Genomic DNA, 20,659 nt, shown 5'->3' on the forward strand with positions numbered 1-20,659 from the left:
AAACAAAGTAGTATATGAATTATGGCCTTATACATCAAGTAACTGTTGCTTTTCTATTATTTTTTCTTCCATCTTCTACAAAAATGTCTTCCCAAGTCCTGCTACTGATTCTGGAAAGACACCAATACTTATCATCATCAGTTTTGTTTGTTCTTCTTTCCCTGGGATTAATCCTTATTGTCCAGATGCTTCTTACAGAGGCAATGACTTCTATCTAGGAACATCACATGAGCCTGAGGAAGGTTAGAACATATTTATGGTGTGTCTAATAATCTTTGTGTACTCTTTCAACTGATTATCCACAGTGAACTGACTGTGGCAGCGAAGAGCTATAAGTAGCCTAACTTATCCAAGAAGTTAATTTGTTTAAACTAATTCCAGTACTTTCCACTGCATTTTGGAGGTCTGACACATCCAGGGAGTGATCCCAGTGGCTCAGACTCTCCTCAAATTGTCAGTCGAAGTGTCACCTCTGGTAAATTGCTAACTAAGATTGCTAGCAGACTACAGAATGACTCCACTGAACAGTATCCAGTCTTGACATGGATCTACAAGAAATGACGTTGTGGGGAAGTAGAGAGAGATCTTTATAAAAATCAAAACTGAAAATTTCAGATAGAAGTATGGTTCTTTGGAAATCCCTACAAGTTGTTTAAACCACATGACACCAGCAATCCTGAAGACTCTATACATAACAGTTTAGCTCAGTTAACTCTTCAGTCTGACTTTGCCATAAATACCATTCAGTTTCTCATCCTGCCTCGCAATGGAAGCCCATAAGCCTCAAGAAACTATTATATGCCCACAGTTCCTATGAAGTGGCATTGATGTAACCCTGTACAGCATGCAACTATCTCACATCACAAGACTTTTTATTTTTAGCATGTGAGAGAAGAGGAAGTAAACACACAGAGGCACCTAAGCTATCTGACATACACTATGGATTTGCAGTTGAGTCATTTTATTCATTATGAAAAGCAAACAATGACTACATCCAAAAGCTGTATCCTTGTAGCAGATGACTTCAGAGGAACTGAGGATAAAGTGTAAAATGCTTTCAAGAGTGTGATTATATAAAAAAACCAAACCCTCACACAGGATTGGTTACCTTTTAAGACCAAATGCAAAGGCTTAAGGAAGAAGTCTCCAGTCAAGGGTACACATGAGGGTCCCCTGAAGAGTCATTTTTACACTCTCTCTTCCCTCAGCAATGACCCTGGCTCACTGTCTCCTGCCAAAAGTATTCACAGTGACAGTACTGACTGCACCCTCACACCCACTATGCACCGATTCCACCTGCTCATCATTGTTCTGGGCACCAACAGCCCAAGGTTCTAGCCAAATACAACTCCAGCTGCACACTGCATCAATGCTTTCCTGCACTTACTTTTAAAGGAACCATGATATTACATAATATCATAAGGTTTGTGCAGTTTGTGAAATTTGTGTTATAGTGAGAGAGGTTTCACATTCCACTAGCAGTATTCCCTTCTCCCTATCACCTTTATCTCCTGCTGCAATGACCTTATCTTAGCAATTCTCTTTTATGCTGTTTCACAAGTAACAACAGTATTTCTCTCATCTGGGTCCTCTGTCCAACTGGTATCAAAAACTGAAATAGAGAAACCCATAAATTCTTAAGCTGACCTGACTAATATGATAACAGATTGGTAATACTTCTGCTTAGCTCTGTTTTCATTGCAACAACATAGGTACTGAAAAGTCAAAATATTTAGAAGTCAAAAAATACTAAATCTTTAAAGCATGTGCTTATATCACATAGCTGTGAAGTTATTTCTCCTTCAGGCTAACTCTTAAACAGATCCCTCTATAACAGTGTTGTGTTCAGCTGTTTCCAGATAGATAAACTGGAAGAAAGAAAGATAAACGAGCTTAGAGGCCTAAACTTTGAAAAACAAGACAAATGAGAAACACTACAGATTTCTGAATGTTCACTAAAATATTGAGTGATATTCCTAAAGCTGAAAAATAATCCAACCTTTTGTACAGCATGCTTGTGTCTTTTTGGCCTAATAACAAAGTTTAAAATTAAAAGCTTAATTGAGGCCAGGCTACCAATGTCTTATTGGAACTATCCACAAAATTACAGAAGAAAACTTTTAGAAGTCTCTACAATTGTGCTATACAGCTTTATTCACACTAATAATCTGTTACCAGAATTTAGAAAAAGAACATAATTAAGAATAATTTCCTCTAGAGAAGAAATGGAAGAAGTAGTTCACTGTTCAGACAGAAGAAAAATTATAGCTGTATTGTGACTTCTTTTTTCTTTTTCTACATTAAAAAAAGAAAGTTCAACCTTTCACTAAGATAAAGAAGTACTCCTTCTATTTAGAACAGATGCTCTTGATGGTGGAACAACAGTCGATGAAATCTGCACTTACCAATGAAAGTTGCCTTATCTTCTGAAATTCATCTTAGTTACTGAATGATTAACACTTTACAGTGCCACTTACATCTACAGATCACATTCTGCACATTTTGTGAACAAAAATTACTTCTGGCAAACAAGTTGGGAGATAAATTTAGATCTCATCTCTGTGACACATGCATAATGGGAATTAGGTAAAGAACTGTATTATAAGGAATAATACTTAAACTGAACATCTGATACCCATAAAAGAAAGTATTAAAAAAGTATTCTTCAAGCAATCATAATCTCAACAGTACAGCTATAACCACTATAACTCTGTGTCTTCCAGTTGGACATAGAAGTTTCTACCAGTGATTTACAAAATTCCAGTCCCACAGAATTTCCTTTCATTTGAAGTGCATGAACTATAGACACACTGACTTTCAAAGGAGTCCTTTTCAGGGAGGTAATGACCTGGCAGCTCTTTTAGGATAGTGGACTATACAAAGCACTGCTGAAAGACCTACCAGGTATCTGCACTAGAAACACCATACAGGACAATCTAGAAAAAAATAATTGCTGGGGTTTTATTAAGTCCTAATGAAAACAAAAGTATAAAAGATAGTGCTACTATTTCTTATTCCATCTAACAATGATCATGCAGTCTGATAAAAGCAAATCAATACAACAGAACAAGCAATGTCCTTTTAAGGTATTATTTCATAAACACAAATCTCAACTTTTTACTCCAAGCTTCTAAGTATAAAAATTTTATTTTATAGTAATCACAAGGTAATACCAACCCACTCAAATGAATCAGCTGAACAAGTGGCACAATACTGCAGTGTCTTCACTTCTCTGTATATAGAGCATAGTGATGAACAATAATTATTTACAAAATCTTATTTATAAAACAAGAGTCAACTTACAGGGTTATCAGTAGATTCATCAGCTAACTGTAAACCAAAGTAATCTCTTTCTGTCAAATCGAGATGCTTGAAGACTACATCCAATAGAACTTGTCCCTGATCATGTTTCTGCAGAGAACAAATACAGATGATTTTTACTGAACAAATATGTAACTGGACACACAGACTTCAGGCAGGCAGAGCTCCTTCATATGTGATCTATCAGCCTAAACTTTAAATACTGCAAAGGTACATGGTTTTTAAATGAGTTTCATCTCTCTTTTTGAAACATACCTAAGGAATTATTTTTCCTCTATCATTTTCTGACAGTAAGAATTTCTCTTCTCTCAGCTAGCTACACGACTATTACTGAAAGCCATTCATTACATAAATATAAGGGGGAAGCAAGCTAGGATTTGACAAAGAACTTTTCAGCCTTGTTTGAGTCATTGACCTTTAAAGCATAGGTCTGTATAAGTTATTCTTACTTGTTTTATGGTCTTACTTGTTCATGGACTCCAGAATCTAAATAAACCAATGCACTGAAAATGTTTCCAGAGTTAAATGGCATAGACAGTTGAAGCAGACAGATTACTCTGAGAAGTGTTAAATGCCTTCTCTCAAAGATACTACTTCACCCTAAATGAACTAATTCAAATGAACTGAATATCAGTAACACTCCCCTTCAGAGACAAGTGAACAAATGATTTCCATCACAGGGAAAATTTTTACCCTCAAAATGATGTAAAAATAATCTATAGTTGCTGGTGCTTAGCAATTTTTTGCCTAACCTGGAAACTCTGCCAACACAGTAACTGAAATACTGACTGTGCCATTATGACAAGACTCAATGAATACATCTGGTGAAATCTGAAGGGAGTTTCCCAAAGAACATAGTGTCAGAGCTTCCAGAAGTACAAAAGAGGACAAATTCTGCAAGAACAGCTGTCAGACTAATGAACAAAGAAAAAGATAAGACAATTGATACATTTTTCCACCCAGATTTTCTAATTCCCTGGTGCCAAGCAAGATTATAATAATCTTTTAGGTGCAAAGTATTACTGATGCTACAGTGGATTTGTTAAATCTTGCCTTGTTTACTGTAGGCTATAGGATATTTTTTAACTTTTAGAACAGAAAACCTGCTGTTCTGCTCCCAAATGACCTCATTTTTCAGAGATTATACAACAGTTTATTTTTACAGCCATTAAAACAGAAGTATGCAACTAGAAGAGCCAAAGAAGGTTGCAAGAATTTCACTAATATCCATATATCAGAAAACTCTGCAAATCACATTCAGACATTTGCTAATATCTAAGAGAGGTTTCTCAAAACACTTTTTGTTCAGCTGAAATTACACTCAAGTTGAGTGAACTGTCAAAAATTATTTCATAATAATAAAAATTAGAAAATTGTCAACAAGTTATGCATGGAATGACCCCAGCAGGACAATCATAACCAAAGCTCTGTGCATTTAAGTTGAAATTACAGAATGCATATAATTCATGTTTCACATAAATTTGGCTAAATGATCTAAGAATTGCTAAATGAGCTTAGAATTACTGTATTTATTTTGAAAGAAGGCCTTGTTTAAAAAGAAACCCAAAACACCACATCCAGAGAAATCTTCTAGATAGGAGCACTACTGAAAAATTCACTTTACAATAATTAAAAACAAATTAAGAAAAAAGCCTGGATGTTAAAATAATAAATACGTAAGAGCATAAATGCATGAAAGGACTTTAATACACAATCCAAAAACAGTCACAATGATATTATCTAACTTAGGAGTTTCCAGTATATTTTGAAATAAACCAGTCATCAGTACTATTTTTCAGCAAATAAAACTTATTTTAAAATGACATAGTAACACTAATTGCTTCTTAGCATTTTTTCCCCAAGCAGATTTAAATCAGAATTCAAACTAAGAATTTATGATACTAACTGGAAGGAAAGAACTCAAGTTTAGGCTGATAACTATCACAGCTGACTTTTTACTTCCTGAAGTAACATGTAGACATACATTTTACAGATTTTCTCCAATCTAAATCTGAGAGTTTATGCTGTTTCTTAACGTAAGAATAGGTATTTCTTGACAAAAAGCTTAGAAATTGCTGTCCTGTTTAAATTCAGTAAAACAGAACATCATTTCATGACTGCAAGGAAGGTATTTCTCCTGCAACAGAGCAGCAGATTTAGTGAGAGAAGACCAGTTTGAACATGAAGCATGTTCTGATCGCAAAGTCTTACTCTCAGTGCAAGATGAAGATAAACATCTAGTAAAACCAGACCTCAGTTTAACTCATCTCTGATACTTATATGATGATGTTGCAGCTTGTCAGAGCAAGTGAAGGTCACAATCCTACTTGTTGTGAAATACCTAAAAATATCTGTCATCCTAGCATAGCCACTGAATAGCTACTATAAATGACAGAAAATATGACAGCAAGCTTCCCAGGATTTTGGGTTGAATTTTGGGTTTTGTGTGTGTGAGATTTTGGTTTTTTTCCCCCTTTTCAGCATTCGTTTTGTAACAATGCAAAAGGAATACACATGGATTAATATGCAAAGAAACTTGCTTTATTCCTACAAACATCAGTATTTCCTCTTAAAACAAGAAATAATGCAAAATCACATGAAAAAAATGTAGAATACCTAACAGTAAAAGTAGAGTAGACAGATAACAACGCTTTTTTTTGAACTAGAATGTCAGGTGTACTTTTTTTTAGTCATTGCCCAAGGCAGTATTTATAACGTATTTTGGCCTTTCAGAACAAATTTGGCATCAGCGTATTAAGTGCACTTTAAGAAGTATCCATCATCGAGCGGCTAACACAGTATCATTCAACACATGCATATAATTTATAATTGCAAAATGATCATTAGTTGTTCATACATACTCATGTTCGAAAGTTTATGAAAACATCTGCAACTACATAGGTTTAACTCCTGCTTAACAAATATCTCCATTGTTCCAATTTATATTACTGACATTCTGGTTTTGTTGCTGTCCTACAGAACTGGATGCATCAGCAGCAACCACTAGGAGATACTGCTGCTGTGTCAGCCCAAAGAAATTTGGACTTCTGATGGCAGAGGGACAGGATGACAGGTCCCAGGCTTTGCTGTGTGGTGAGACACCCTTGCTGCTCACAGATTTATGAGAGCGTGTGCTGCTCCTTCACTAATGACAATGCTGAAACTCCTCTTGCAGTTCATCTCCATAGGTGTTTTGCAACTCAGGCAGGTGCGCTCCCAAACAACTAGCACTGCACTAGTGTCTTCTTTGCATCTAGAGCTTAACTTCAGCTCTGCAAAAACTTCTCTTATTTAAAAGCAAAAAGTTTCCAAGCAGGCTATTATTTTATTTTTGGTCAAAGGGGAAAAAGAGAAGCAACTAAGTAATGGTGAAGTAAAATCAGTGAAAAATTTTACTTCTAAAGTTACTAGGGGGTTAACATAGGGTTTGGAAGTTATTTTAAAAGCCTATTAGAGTGTAATTTCATTGACTTCGAGGTGAATTCTGAGATAATAAGAGCTCCAAATGGAAATATTTGTCTATGACTGCTAACCCACTAGCCTTGCTCACAGAACAACTCATCTTCTCTACCTTGACTTGTTTTTCCTTCAAGTTTAGAGAGATCTCCATATGTATGTACTGGCTTTCAGGAAATACTACTAAGTCAGCCTGCACATAAAAGATACCAGTTGAGGTATTTAAACAATTAAAACACATTAAAGCAATATGATCTTGAAGAAGCAGGTTCACACTATTAACTCAAGCCAGTCTCACTTACTCCAGCTACACATTCTATGAACTATGCTTTCAGCGGCAAAGTATGAGCTCTTGCTTCTGTAAGCAGAGCATTTTATAAAAAGGATTTGCACTGTTCAAACATATGCACAGGTTAGTTCCAACTGACTCTTTTGCCTGCAACCAAAATAACCTTTGTCTGGCTGCAATCCGCAGGGATTATTTGATTTGATTTGCTACACTGTATACAAGGTAAAGCTTAATACAAAGAATGCCTGTTTTGCAGATCAATGTAAAAGGCTGGTTGAAATGTGAACTTAGGAAAAGACCCATAAATTATCAAGACACACTGTCTGTGATCAGTACTTTGCTGTGTAAGAAAAAAATAACACTTGTGTACATTTTTATTAACAAAGCACTGCATACACCAGATGATTAAGCTTTACAATCATTAGCAATCATCAGGAGAAAGCACACACCTTGCTAATTTATTTGATGCTATCTTTGGTCTCCCTATTTTGAAGACAATTTCATAAATATTTATTGTCAAGTATTGTGTCAACCACAATAAAGTATAACAAAGCTATAAACCCTGAAAATCTGCCTACCATGTAGGTTAGCATACATTTGCTATGATTGTATACTTTATACTCCCTATTTTTGAAAGAACAGATTGAGACTAAGACCTGAGATAAAAATGTTGAACACCAAAGAACTTTTTATTGCCTAAACTCAGTTTTAATAGGTAAACTTGCAGGCTGGTCTTTATGAATTGTAAAGCATGATCCACGCAGCTACAATATTTAGTTCACCTGGGAGGTTGCAAGGACATACCATGTCATTTCTTTCCTGGGAGAAACAGAATAGGCATTTAAGGAATTATAACTGGTGATTCTACTCCATACAGGCACTGGGAATCTCTAGCAACATGAAGCTTTTAAACACTTACATCAAAAACAAGCACAATCTGCTACATCTATTGCAGAACAATTATTATTTATTTTAGCCAACTCTTACAAGCAAATAAAATACTGTGAGACAGATGTTTTAATGAAAAACTCGTCCACTTTAAAGCATGAAACAGAACATATACCATTTTTCATGCATATGGTTGAACAGTTACTGTTAAGAAGAGTTAAGACTGCACCTTGCACCTTACTCATGCTCAAAATACCAAAAGTAGAATAGAGAACAACATTTCAGTGGTAAAACTGCCCTCTATTTCCACTACGAAACTTCAGTCCACAAAGAGAATTCTTAGCAATAAAATACACTTTGTATATTTGGTTTTGAAATGATGTGTTAGTACTATGGATGATGCCAGAATGACTAAGCTGACAGTGACTTGGTATAGACATGTAGAAGCATGCCTGCCTGAACATAACTTCCCCTTCTATTCTGTACTTAACACTGTTTTCAAGTCCAGTTCTAGCCACAGAAATCTAGCAAAGGAAAGGAAGCTCACCGGTATTGATTTCCAATAAACAAATTACTTACATTAACTCTGAAAGCTTGTACAGTGTTATCCAGGAGAAGAATGTTGCAGACCACCTCCGTATGCTGCCTGTCTCGTGCCAGCTCAGATGCTCGTACATTGTAGGTTCTGCCAGCAGGCAATCGGAAACGTGCGGTCATTACTGTCCACACAGGGTCTTGAGGCAAAACAGAAAAACAACAAAATTGAGAAAGATCAATAAAATGCAAGTGCAAGAATCTCATGCTTCAAAGAAATGTCAACACACTGCAAGTTCACTGTTAAAAACTCTTATTACATGAAAAAAAAACAAAAAACAGTACTATAGTATCCAATAACAAAACAATGTCTAACAAATTACACCACCACCTCATCCCCCAAGGCTCAGTCCTTTACTTTCTGCCTATTGACCACTCCCTTCCCATTTTAAAGTTGTTTGTTACCTTTTTTTGTGTGTTTTTTGTTTGTTTGTCAGAGGTGGGAGGAAGAACGGGATTCTGGTTTTGGTTGGTTGGTTTTGTTGTTTGTTTTGGGAGTTAGTTTTGGTTTTTGGCTTGGTTTTTCTGGTTCTTTGTGGAGTTTTTGTTTGTTGGTTTGGGTTGTGGGGTTTTTGTTTGTTTGTTTTAAAAAGAAGATTCGTAACAGCTTGTCTCACTTCAATAAAGCATTTTAATTGCTGGGTATCCTAGCTACTAGGCTCCCAATATTAGAGGCAATTAATTAATTGTTTTCAGTACAAACCAGTAAAAATAAAATGCTTACACCAAAAAGCTTGATAGAGAAAAAGCATGCAGAAAACAGCAAATATACAATGATTCTGATACATTATTCTATGAAATTTGTGCATTCACTTTTAAATCATTAGACATGAGAATACAAAACAATAGCAAAAATGTTAGCATGGCTTTTCTTTGCCTTTTTACAGCATTCACTGAAATATTTGTCAAACTACTGCATCCTCTTTTTCTGTCAATTTGGTTTGATTTACACATCCAATTTGAAAGCACAAGCTGTTCTTATCTGCCAAACAAGGAACTGTGACCAACAGAAGTCTACACCCGGCACTAAGTGCCGATAAATAAAATGCAAGAATTGGAATGCGATTCTGCTTTTCAAAACATAAAATTCCAAGTAGTACCATGCAACTCCAGTCCCTCAAAGTACTGACGTGCACACTTGATGCTATTAGTTCTATGCAAAGATAGTAGTTACTTTCTTAAGTATCTGACAGGATCAGCGCCTGTGATTCACTTAATTACACACTCAGCAAATGATTACTACATCCTTTGACAAGCGCATAACCAAACAGAAAGTTTTGTAACTTCAATGGAGAATATATTGACATAGAAAATATCTTAAAGCATAGTAGAAAAAATTAGTTATTATCAAAATAATTATGAAGGATTTGAAAATGTTTAAACATTTGGTTACTAATTTGGGGGAGGGGAAGGTAATCATGATTTATTTTAAAGGAGAATTTAGTATAGGACAGCAAGCATCCAGCAGTGATTAGAGCTTGCCTGTATAAGAGATATCCATACTTCAATACATACAAATGAACAGGCAAAGACAGCAACTAAGTGAAAGATCAGTCTTCTCCTAATTTAGATACTTCAGGTCTCTTGGAAAAGTGGAAGACCAAGAACCAAGCTGTGTTGCTTGTATGAGGAAGGGCTGGGACTTTACAGTTTAACCTTCTTCCTATCGTCTGCAGCCAACCTCCAGAGTGAATGTTCTAAAAATCCCTTTTTTACAGCACGTCTTCAGCTTTTTCAGCACGACCACACATCTCAGATATTAAAAACAAAAAAGTTTAAAAAAAATATCTTTGGGATGTTTCAAATTTCACTTGCTCAGCATTTACAAATTTAAAAGTATTTGTACCAGACTTTTTTTTGGGGGGCTATTCAGTTACTCTGACATGAGACCTGCAATAATGTATTAATGTAGAAGTACAGCAAGTTTACTTTGTTTTGCTAAGCCAATGTGACAAACTAAGAAAGGATAAAGATATCAGACAAACCCACCAGCTGCAAGCTGAACTCATCACTTCCTCTTTATGATGGAATAATTAAAAGTTGTGTTGGAAATAATACAATTGCAAAGGTAAATTGTACACATCTAACAGCTCCTCATGGAGAGGCTGCTTCTGCTATGCCTTCTACAAGTTAAAAAAACCCAACCCAACCCCCCCAAAAAAGCCCCAATAACAACAGCAAAAAAAAACCCAAAACCACAAACCAACAAAAAAACCCACACAAAAACCAAAGCCAGAAGAAAACCTTTGACAAAGAACCTTTAACTTCCACAGTAGTAATCTGATTCAATGATGTAAACACTCCACAAATAATATTTTATCCCATAAACACAATCTGAAAGTTAATCACCTTACTAGCAATAATGGCATACAGACCAGCATCTTTATTAGTGCAGCTACAAAACCAATAACTATAGTCAAGACTTTAGAGTAGTATTTGCCTGCAAGCTCAAACAATGTTTCAGAAAATCACACAATTTGGTTTCAGTCTATCGACACTACAGAAATAGCCCTTCCATAGACACTTTTGCAAGGATTTGTGTATGTGATAATCCAACCAAGACAGTGAATGTATTAGAGTCCCTTCCCAAGAACACAAACAGCAGCACACAAAATAAGATTTTTTAGCTTCCAAGTAAGTACTGCAGTCATAGCAAAACCATTTTGTAGAGAGCTAGGAGGGTCTAACAATCCATAATTTTGCAGCAGTTTGAAAAAAAAAAAATAAAAAGCCACTTCTCTAGAATACTTGTAAAGGCCAGAAACTAAAATGTTTTAAGGAAAGAAAAAGGTACATCTCACATTCTCCTCCTCCCCCCCCCACCCCATTTTTGTCTTATTTGCTGATGGAAACTGTCAATATTTCTTCCTTCCTCATTACTGACATAAAGCCAGACAGAAAACTTCCGGCCTCAAACACAGCAACAAGTTTCTAGGAGTGAGCAAGGAGAAAAATGTACCCTCCGGTTTTGCTATAATACAGATGATCTTCATACAAACAAAAAGAAATATGGAATAGTCACAGTAATTGAGGTTTTTCTCAATGTAGATAAACTAAATGGTCAGATTCAACACAAAAGGCACTATATTAGAAGTTCATTAAGGAATCAAAACCAATAATATTGAGTCAGAACATTTATCTAGCTCACAGACCTGGAGGGCAATCAATGCACTCTCCCTCTTCCCAAGGAAAGAAGAAATGGGTCAGATGCACATAAAATAACACTTCTCACATACTGTTCCACAGCCAGGAGTTTAGCACCTTTCTGACACAGAGCTCATACGCACACCACACTGGACATCAGTCATTCATAACTCCATTAAGAAAACATCTAGTAAACCACATTTTGAACTTTCCAATTACACAATGAAGAAATATTCCATGTTCCACATGCAGTAAGCTGTCAGTAATCTTGCAGTCAACAGTTTTTTTTCATGAAACTAATAGGCTTTTAAAATTACAGAATAGATCTTTATGGATAAATATGATATCTGAAATCCACAAACACTTCTCCAAAGTGGAAATACAATAGCCATCAAAGTAATATAGAGAAAGATGACAGAGACTATCTTGTGCAAACCACATTCGAAGGTACTCTTTCCCACATATCAGCAAAGAAACTACTGGAGTACGCAAAGATTATGTTAATATGCCTTCACCATCGTACACTCTCAGAAATACTCCTCCTTCTAAAATCTGCCAGAGCTATTATAGGTAACCATTTTGTAGACATCTGTATGTGTGTCCCGGGTTTGGGCTGATCCCTCCCCAGGGAAGAAAATTCACAACACAAACCCCCCTTCTTTTTTTTGAAAGTCAGGGAAAGATGAAATTGTATTTTCTTATAAGTATAACAATGTAAAGAGAGATAATGACTAGAGAAGGAAGGAAGGGAAAAAACCAATACAATAACCTCAAGGGAGATGGGGGAGGGGTCAAGCAGCGGCGAAGCAGCAGAAGCAGCAGTAGCCAAAACAGCAGCCGGGTAAGATAGGCGAAGCTGAAGCAGCCGAAGCCAGCAGGAGAAGAGGAAGAACAAACTGTGCTTCTAGACATTAAGCTCTTGATGCTCCAATGAAATTATATTAATTTATCTATAGTTGCCATTTATGTGGCCTATCCCTGGAATCTTCATCTCTCCCCTATGTCTGAGCTAGAGGATCAGCTCAAACGGCCACAATGTGCACAACCCATATTTAATGTACATATAGAGAGGACACAGTTGCTAAGCACAGACCCTGCAATTACTGTTCTTACTACGATACAAATATAATTAGCAACAAACAACATCTACATCATCTTTACTATTCCTTTCTTCTAGAAATGCATGCATCAAGAAGAACACAGATAACATTATTTCTCCTGATCAGGTAAAGGCATTTTCAATATACATTTTAAAAACATGCTAGCAAAATAGTGAAACGGCTGGCAACTGCTCAAGACATTATAAATCATAATTATCTCATTTCCTAGCAAATACTGGTAGACAAAATGAACTGATAAAAATTCAGCTACAGGGGTTGTAAACTTCTGCAATGAAAATATCACAGTATCACAGTATCAACAAGGTTGGAAGAGACTTCCTAGATCATCAAGTCCAACCCTTTACCACAATTCTCAAGGCTAGACCATGGCACCAAGTGCCACGTCCAATCCTGCCTTGAACAGCTCCAGGGACGGTGACTCCACCACCTCCCCGGGCAGCCCATTCCAGTGTCCAATGACTCTCTCAGTGAAGAACTTTCTCCTCACCTCGAGCCTAAATCTCCCCTGGCGTAGCCTGAGGCTGTGTCCTCTCGTTCTGGTGCTGGCCACCTGAGAGAAGAGAGCAACCTCCTCCTGGCCACAACCACCCCTCAGGTAGTTGTAGACAGCAATAAGGTCACCCCTGAGCCTCCTCTTCTCCAGGCTAAACAATCCCAGCTCCCTCAGCCTCTCCTCATAGGGCCTGTGCTCAGGGTTTCTCACCAGCCTCGTCACCCTTCTCTGGACACGCTCAAGCATCTCAATGTCCTTCCTAAACTGGGGGGCCCAGAACTGAACACAGTACTCAAGTTGAGGTCTAATCAGTGCAGAGTACAGGGGCAGAATGACCTCCCTGCTCCTGCTGACCACACCATGCCTGATGCAGGCCAGGATGCCACTGGCTCTCTTGGCCACCTGGGCACACTGCTGGCTCATGTTCAGGCGGGTATCAATCAGCACCCCCAGATCCCTCTCTGTCTGGCTGCTCTCCAGCCACTCCGACCCCAGCCTGTATCTCTGCATGGGGTTATTGTGGCCAAAGTGCAGCACCCTGCACTTGGAGCTATTGAACCCCATCCCATTGGACTCTGCCCATCTGTCCAGGCGGCCAAGGTCCCGCTGCAGAGCCCTTCTGCCCCTCCACCCCAGCTTAGTGTCATCTGCAAACTTGCTGATGACTGACTCCATGCCCTCATCCAGATCATCTATGAAGATGTTAAAGAGGATGGGGCCCAGCACTGATCCCTGAGGGACACCACTAGTGACAGCCGCCAGCTGGATGTGGCACCATTCACCACCTCTCTCTGGGCTCGTCCCTCCAGCCAGTTCCTAATACAGCACAGAGTGTTTCTATCCAAGCCATTGGCTGAGAGCTTAGCCAGCAGTTTGCTGTGGGGGACAGTGTCAAAGGCCTTGCTGAAGTCCAGATAGACCACATCCACAGGCCTCCCCACATCCACCAAGCGGGTCACCTGGTCATAGAAGGAGATCAGGTTAGAAAGGCAGGATCTGCCCTTCCTAAACCCATGCTGGCTGGACCTGAGCTCTTCGCCATCCCTCAGGTGCGCTCTTATCACCCCCAAGATAACCTGCTCCATCAGTTTCCCTGGCACTGAGGTCAGGCTGACAGGTCTGTAGTTCCCAGGTTCCTCCATCCGACCCTTCTTGTGGATGGGGACCACGTTGGCCATTTTCCAGTCTCCTGGGACCTCTCCGGTGAGCCAGGACTGCTGGAAAATGATGGAGAGTGGCTTGGCCAGCTCAGCTGCCAGCTCTCTCAGCACCCTGGGATGGATCCCATCTGGTCCCATGGACTTATGGGTGTCCAGATGGCTCAGCAGGTCCTGAACTAATTCCTCATGAATTTCCAGGGGAACACACCGCTCCCCGACCCCATCCCCCAGTTCAAGAGGCAACTTGCCCTGAACTCCTCCCTCCTTACTGTTGAAAACTGAGGCGAAGAAGGCATTCAGGACCTCACCCTTTTCTTTGTCATCAGTTATAATGTTCCCCTCTTGGTCCAGTAAGGAGTGGAGGCTCTTCTTGCCCTTCTTTGTAGAATTTATAAATTTATAAAAGTGCTTTTCATTATCTTTCACGGAAGTGGCAGCCTAAGTTCTATCTGGGCCTTAGCCTCTCTAATTTTTCTCCGACATAATCTGGCTACCTCCTTAAACACGTCAGGAGAAGCCTTCCCCTCCTTCCAAAGGTGATACACCCTCTTTTTTTCCCCCAATTCCTTCAGGAGCTGTTTGCTCATCCAGGCTGGTCGCCTTCCCCGCCGGCTCATCTTTTGGCACATGGGAACTGCTAGTTCCTGAGCCTTCAAGAGCTCCTGTTTAAAGGAGGTCCAACCATCCTGGACCCCTTTGTTCTCAAGGACTGCTGCCCAAGGGACTTTGCAAATAAGTTTCTTGAGCAAACTGAAGTTTGCCCTCCGGAAGTCCAAGGTGTGGGTTCTGTTATAGTTCCTCCCTGTCTCCCTGCATATTGAAAACTCCACTATCTCATGATCACTACACCCCAGGCAGCCTCCCACTGTCACATCTGATTAATAAAAAAATTTTGTTCCAAAATATAGTTTTCTAAATCTGATTCTCTGAGGTAACCCTGTCCTGCCACATCATATAAACTGAGACCTATTCTTGTCTGATGAAGCCATACTTTTCTCATGACATAATTGAAAAACTGCATGATAGATATCCTTCCATAAGGATCATTATGGAGTAATTTAGCAAAGATCTTAGCTGTGAAGAACTGCTTGCATTTAGGTGCAGCTTTTTCACCAACTTTCAAGAAGTTCTCATAGTTGATCATTGCTTCTTCCCCAATCACTGGTAATGTCTGATGTTTGTCCAGTAGAAACCACAGATTCTGCAGCTCTTCATTATCCAACAGCTCTCTACTTTTTCTTTGCAGAAAGACTGCTCTAGATTCTTCTCTTCATTTCTGAAGCAAGACTTCATCTTCAGCTGGCAACCTGTAGTAAAATCGTGGTATATTTGTATATGATGTATTGCCACTTTTCCTTCCTCCTTTCCACTCCATGTAATACTTTGTGAACAATTCCATTTCTTCATCTTTCAGCTCTTGTTCACTTTTTTTGGCTGCGTGGGAAGGCGCCGTTGGTTCGCGGCCCGGGTGCGCGGGCTTCCGGGCTGCCGTGGGGGGAGCGTCCGGGCTGCCGTGGGGTGAGCGTCCGGGCTGCCGTGGGGTGAGCGTCCGGGCTGCCGTGGGGTAGCCTCTGCGGTCAGCGCTTCCCTGCCGGCACATCTTGTAGCGTCACGTCGTCCACGGTCGCCGCACATGGAGTGAGGTAGGCTCATCCCGGAGGTGTAAGGACGTAGCTTTCCCCGAAATTGTGCTCCATTACGCTCCGGCCGGGTAAAGAGGGGAGACAGCTTATATAAGTATGGAACAAATGAAAGACTGACAAAGTAATCTGCAGCCCCAAAAGAAACAGGAGTAAAGACAAAAGGTGAGAATGAACCAAAAAAAGTTTGAGAACAACTGATTTAAACAGTAACTTAAGCAAGGTACTACTGTGTGTGCATATCCATGTCAGTACCATAGCCACTTACACTAAAATCTTTCTATTTATACAAATGGTTATTTAAACTTGATTTAAAGCAGCTCAATGTTTGCATAGGAACGTTTCTGCTTATAATTTTTCAGCATCCTCTCCTAAGCATGTAATATTTAGACACTTTAATTAGCAATCCAAAACACATGTTGCTACAGTAACTGGAGGACAGGACTTGATCAACCAAACTCCACTTACCTCTCAGGTCTGTGGAGGGAGTAAGTTGTACATTTCCTGCTCAAGATTCAAGCGATGAAGCAATTCTAGGGAGTGTTCCCTATCAAAGGGCAGAACATTCCTGCAATACTGGCTTGGTTAGGGCATTAAAAAGCATACAGAAGCTTCGCAACTGAATTTTCAGCATCTTCTTTTATGTAAACTTATGCAGCAAAATGACAATTTGCTTGGGCTTATAATAAACAACCAATTTTAAGCAGCTTAATAAATAAGCAGTTGGTTAAGAAGGTAATTAACTGAAATTTATCCAAGAGTGTAACCAATGCACTGACTTGAAGTGCTCTTAAAAGAGACTTCATATGTACTGTACACAAACAGCCACCTCAGTACAGTATGCACATATGCATGCAAGAACATGAGAGACTTCATTTTTCATAATGAGTATTAAGCAGCCAAGAAGCTAACACATTGCCAGATCTCCATTTGTTTAAAAGCTGGTATTTTAGCAACTCAGAGGGAACCTGAGCACACCTGCTGATTTTGGTTCAATTTGCAACCAGAGGTGGAAAAGTAGGCCAGCCTCATGGAAAGCCCACATCCTCACATCATGATGTATGTAGCTTGACTACTTTAAATAAATTGCAGACCTCACAGTTACTAAAATGATCCAGACTACCTAATTAGAAGTAAAAAAAACCTAATAGACGTACAAAGACAATTCTGAAGGTTTAAATCTTCAGAATACAATATACCACATTTCAAACAAACACTTGAGTTATGTCTAGAATCCACCTTCAAGTAGGTTTGCTGAAAACACGTTAAAGTAAAACCAGTTTGAAAATTCTAAACATTAGCTGACCGTGCACTGTCTTGAGGGAAGTCCATGACAGTTCAGCATATGGAAGTTTAATTATTTTATCTTTCAAAATTTTGTTTTGAAAGCTTGCAGCAATTCTGATGTTGCACATAGCTTCAGGACGTTGCTTATAAATAAGAGCAGAAATGCCATTTTTATTGAAGTGAATCAACCTATGCATTACAAGCTTGAACTTATTCCAACAATTTATTCTTCATTCATTTCTTACTGTTTTCTGCTGACCAAACAATTGAAAGTATCCACCACACGTAAACACGGGGTCATTTCACGCTGTTGTCACCAGATGCAAAGGTTCAAGCTAGACTTCTAGCCACACAATAGCATCGTTAATGATTCTGGGCTCTATCAAAATCTTCTGCTTACTTTGTAAGTTTATTAATTATCTGTAATATATTAATCAAATACATCCTGCTTAAGGAAAATAATCTACTTCTGTAAAGCTATAACATGGCTAATTTTTAAACTCTTCCTAAAACTTTCTCTAGAAAAGAGGACAATTGCATTTTTCCTGATGAATTGGGACAGCTACAGTGATCAATTTAACAACAACCACAATTCTTTCAGTGCTAGTACGTTCCCCAAAACCTGTCAAAAGAGAGCACTGGATACAGGGAGACACTGTCATTGGAAGCTAGGAAGAGTAAGTTTCCAACGTTTCAGCAACTTTCCACTGGTGGGTAATCAGGCTGTGGTCTGGTTAGCACAGGTACCTATCTACAAGGGGCTGGCAGCTCCAGGACTCCAAAGCTCACAACAATTAATACTCCATCCATTTATACAGATGAAAGTAAGATTTTTAACTCATTTTATGAGCAAGGGGATTTAATGGGGTTGGCTGTTGATTTCAGTACAGGTTGAACACCTAAATCAGTCACTACTCTCAGTTTAAAAATTACTTGAGGACTTCTTTTCAAATTAAGATCTCCTTGGATAATATCTCTCTAATCTACTTTGAATAGGGGTTTCGAATCTGAACAAATGCAGTGTGATACCAAGTAAGACTGTTTTCAGTGTTACAATCACATCATTACTGAGACAAAGGTTGAAGCACCACCTTGTTCTGTCACTCCCAGATTTTCATTCTTTCTAACATAAAAATAATAATTAACAAATAGTTTAGTCACTCTACACAGGGTAGTGGCCAATCTGCTAGAGAAAGTTGAAGGTTGCATACTAGAACACACCTACCTACTATTTCATCTGAAAAATAAACAATTTCAACAATTTGATGATTTCCTGCCTTGCTACTGCTTTTACTCAAGAACAAGAGTATAGATAACAGAAAAGCTCACTATAAACGGCACTAATTAAAAGTCAATACTCATTATGCTTGAATTGTATGCATGATGCTTCCCCCAGGAAAAAAAAAAAAAAAAAAAAAAAAAAAAAAGCACCTCTCAAATTCATCTACTCTGGGTCTGAATTAGGACAGTGCAGGAAGTCTGGTATCTACTTTTCTTCACTCCTGTATGCAGCATTTTGGGAAACACAGAACCAGCAAGGTTTGGTCTGAGATTACAATATTTACTGTCACAGCTTAAATGCAATACTAATATAAAAAGTGGTTCTTAGGAACCATGCCATCAACACTGCCAATTATTTCGAACCTAAAACCTTTATGTCCTCCCTTTCTATGCCCAGTCATTTTTCACATGAAGTGACTCTTCCAACTTTGCTATACAGGACTCTAAACTAGATACAGCCCAAGAAGATATTAAAATTCTTTTGAAGAGGAAAAAAACACAAGTGGACTTACAGATTTCAAACAGCTAATCAAGGTTCTTTAAAAACCAATTTTAACCTTCAAATTTATTCTCAGTGAATACACCTGACACATTGCATTGCAACTAGCAGCCTGATAAATGCTCTAGATTTCCACAGCACATTCATAGCAATCTGATCTCTTTTTTTTTTTTTTTTTTTTGGTTTTTGACTACTGTTCTAGATGCAGGAGTGAATTTTGGGGAGGCTGAAAAAAATACATCCAATATACTAGAAATCTGCACCTAAGAAAGACCTAGAATTAAAACAATGTTTGCTTTTTTAACTCCATCCTTCTTTAGTAGGTTCAAATCATTTCCCTCTTAGTGGAAGTCTTACAGGTCACAGTGTGAATGAATGAGAAGACAAGAGAGAATCTCCTTCCAGACAGCTCTTCACAGCTTCAAGGCTGGATACTCGCTGACCTGATGATAATGATACTTCAGATGAGACAGAACTTCAGCATTACTTCAAAATAACACCAGAAAAACATCCACGATCCATGTGCCTATTGTAGTTTGGCACCCAGGCAGAACCAGGAGAACGATTTAGGAACAGGCTTCATATTGAGTAGGTCTGGTTATTTACAAACCCATCTGTCCTGCAGGTGACATACTAAAGCCACAACTGGACTCAAAACAATGTATGAATTTGTGCAGCTATAGTTTCTGACCCAGAGATCTTTAATTTGCAGGTGATTATCAGGAATAAGGGAAACTTTATGAAACAAGTCACACACGTACATTTGAACAAGGTATGGGAAGAGGTTTGTCCGAGGTTTCAGATACTACTTTGAGCACATATCTATAAAGTTTCTATATGACATCAAGACACCCATATGCACCTTAATGAACCAGAAAAATACCAAACGTCTACATCTCTACTAAGTAATAAACTACAACTGAATTTCAGAAGTAACCTGGATAGTAGGGCAGCCACTTTACAGAAGGTTCAGGAAAGAAATGCCACAATATGAAGAAATAGAGAGCAGGAAGGTGAAGCTAGAAATATCTACACAAAAATACTGGTATAATTTTAAGACCTGTAATATGAAAAGAGAAGCTGATGGCAACCACCAGTTATAGCAGTGGCCAGGTTGTGGGCCAGTAAAGATACATGAGAGAATGAACCCCTGGGTACACAGCTACATCACCACTTGAATCAGTGTAATGGGCAGCAAAGACACACATTTACTGAGTTAGCAGCAGCCCGCACTCTTGGAAACAATCTAGCATGGAAAATGGCAAAGGGGGAAAAAAATCTATAATAAAAAGCAAAGCAAACAAAACAAAACAACCAAAAACCAAAAAGCAGACCAAAGCAGACAGTGGAAGCAGTTAAAAAAAGATAAAGCTGCCAGGAAAAAGGACTAGGAAGAGAAGTAGTGTTTAAATGCCACAAAATGGTCAATTTAACTATCCTTCTGTATTTTAAAAATATTATAAATTAAGAAATATGCAAATCCATC

The 20,659-nt window shown here is 38.5% G+C and overlaps 1 protein-coding gene across 3 annotated transcripts in view; it reads right to left on the reverse strand.

Moving 5' to 3' along the window:
• PTPN4 (protein tyrosine phosphatase non-receptor type 4) overlaps positions 1-20,659 on the reverse strand; it is a 122,699-nt gene that overhangs the window by 70,821 nt on the left and 31,219 nt on the right. For all 3 annotated transcript variants that reach the window (XM_064157622.1, XM_064157613.1, XM_064157603.1), the window contains exons 2-3: positions 8,534-8,688; positions 3,304-3,411 (exon numbers count right to left, since the gene is read on the reverse strand). In XM_064157622.1, coding sequence (XP_064013692.1) covers positions 3,304-3,411; positions 8,534-8,671 — 246 coding nt within the window. In that variant the 5' untranslated portion in view covers positions 8,672-8,688. The remainder of the gene's footprint in view (positions 1-3,303; positions 3,412-8,533; positions 8,689-20,659) is intronic.

This window comes from Pogoniulus pusillus, chromosome 2 (genome assembly GCF_015220805.1).
Source record: "Pogoniulus pusillus isolate bPogPus1 chromosome 2, bPogPus1.pri, whole genome shotgun sequence".
Lineage (NCBI taxonomy): Eukaryota > Metazoa > Chordata > Aves > Piciformes > Lybiidae > Pogoniulus > Pogoniulus pusillus.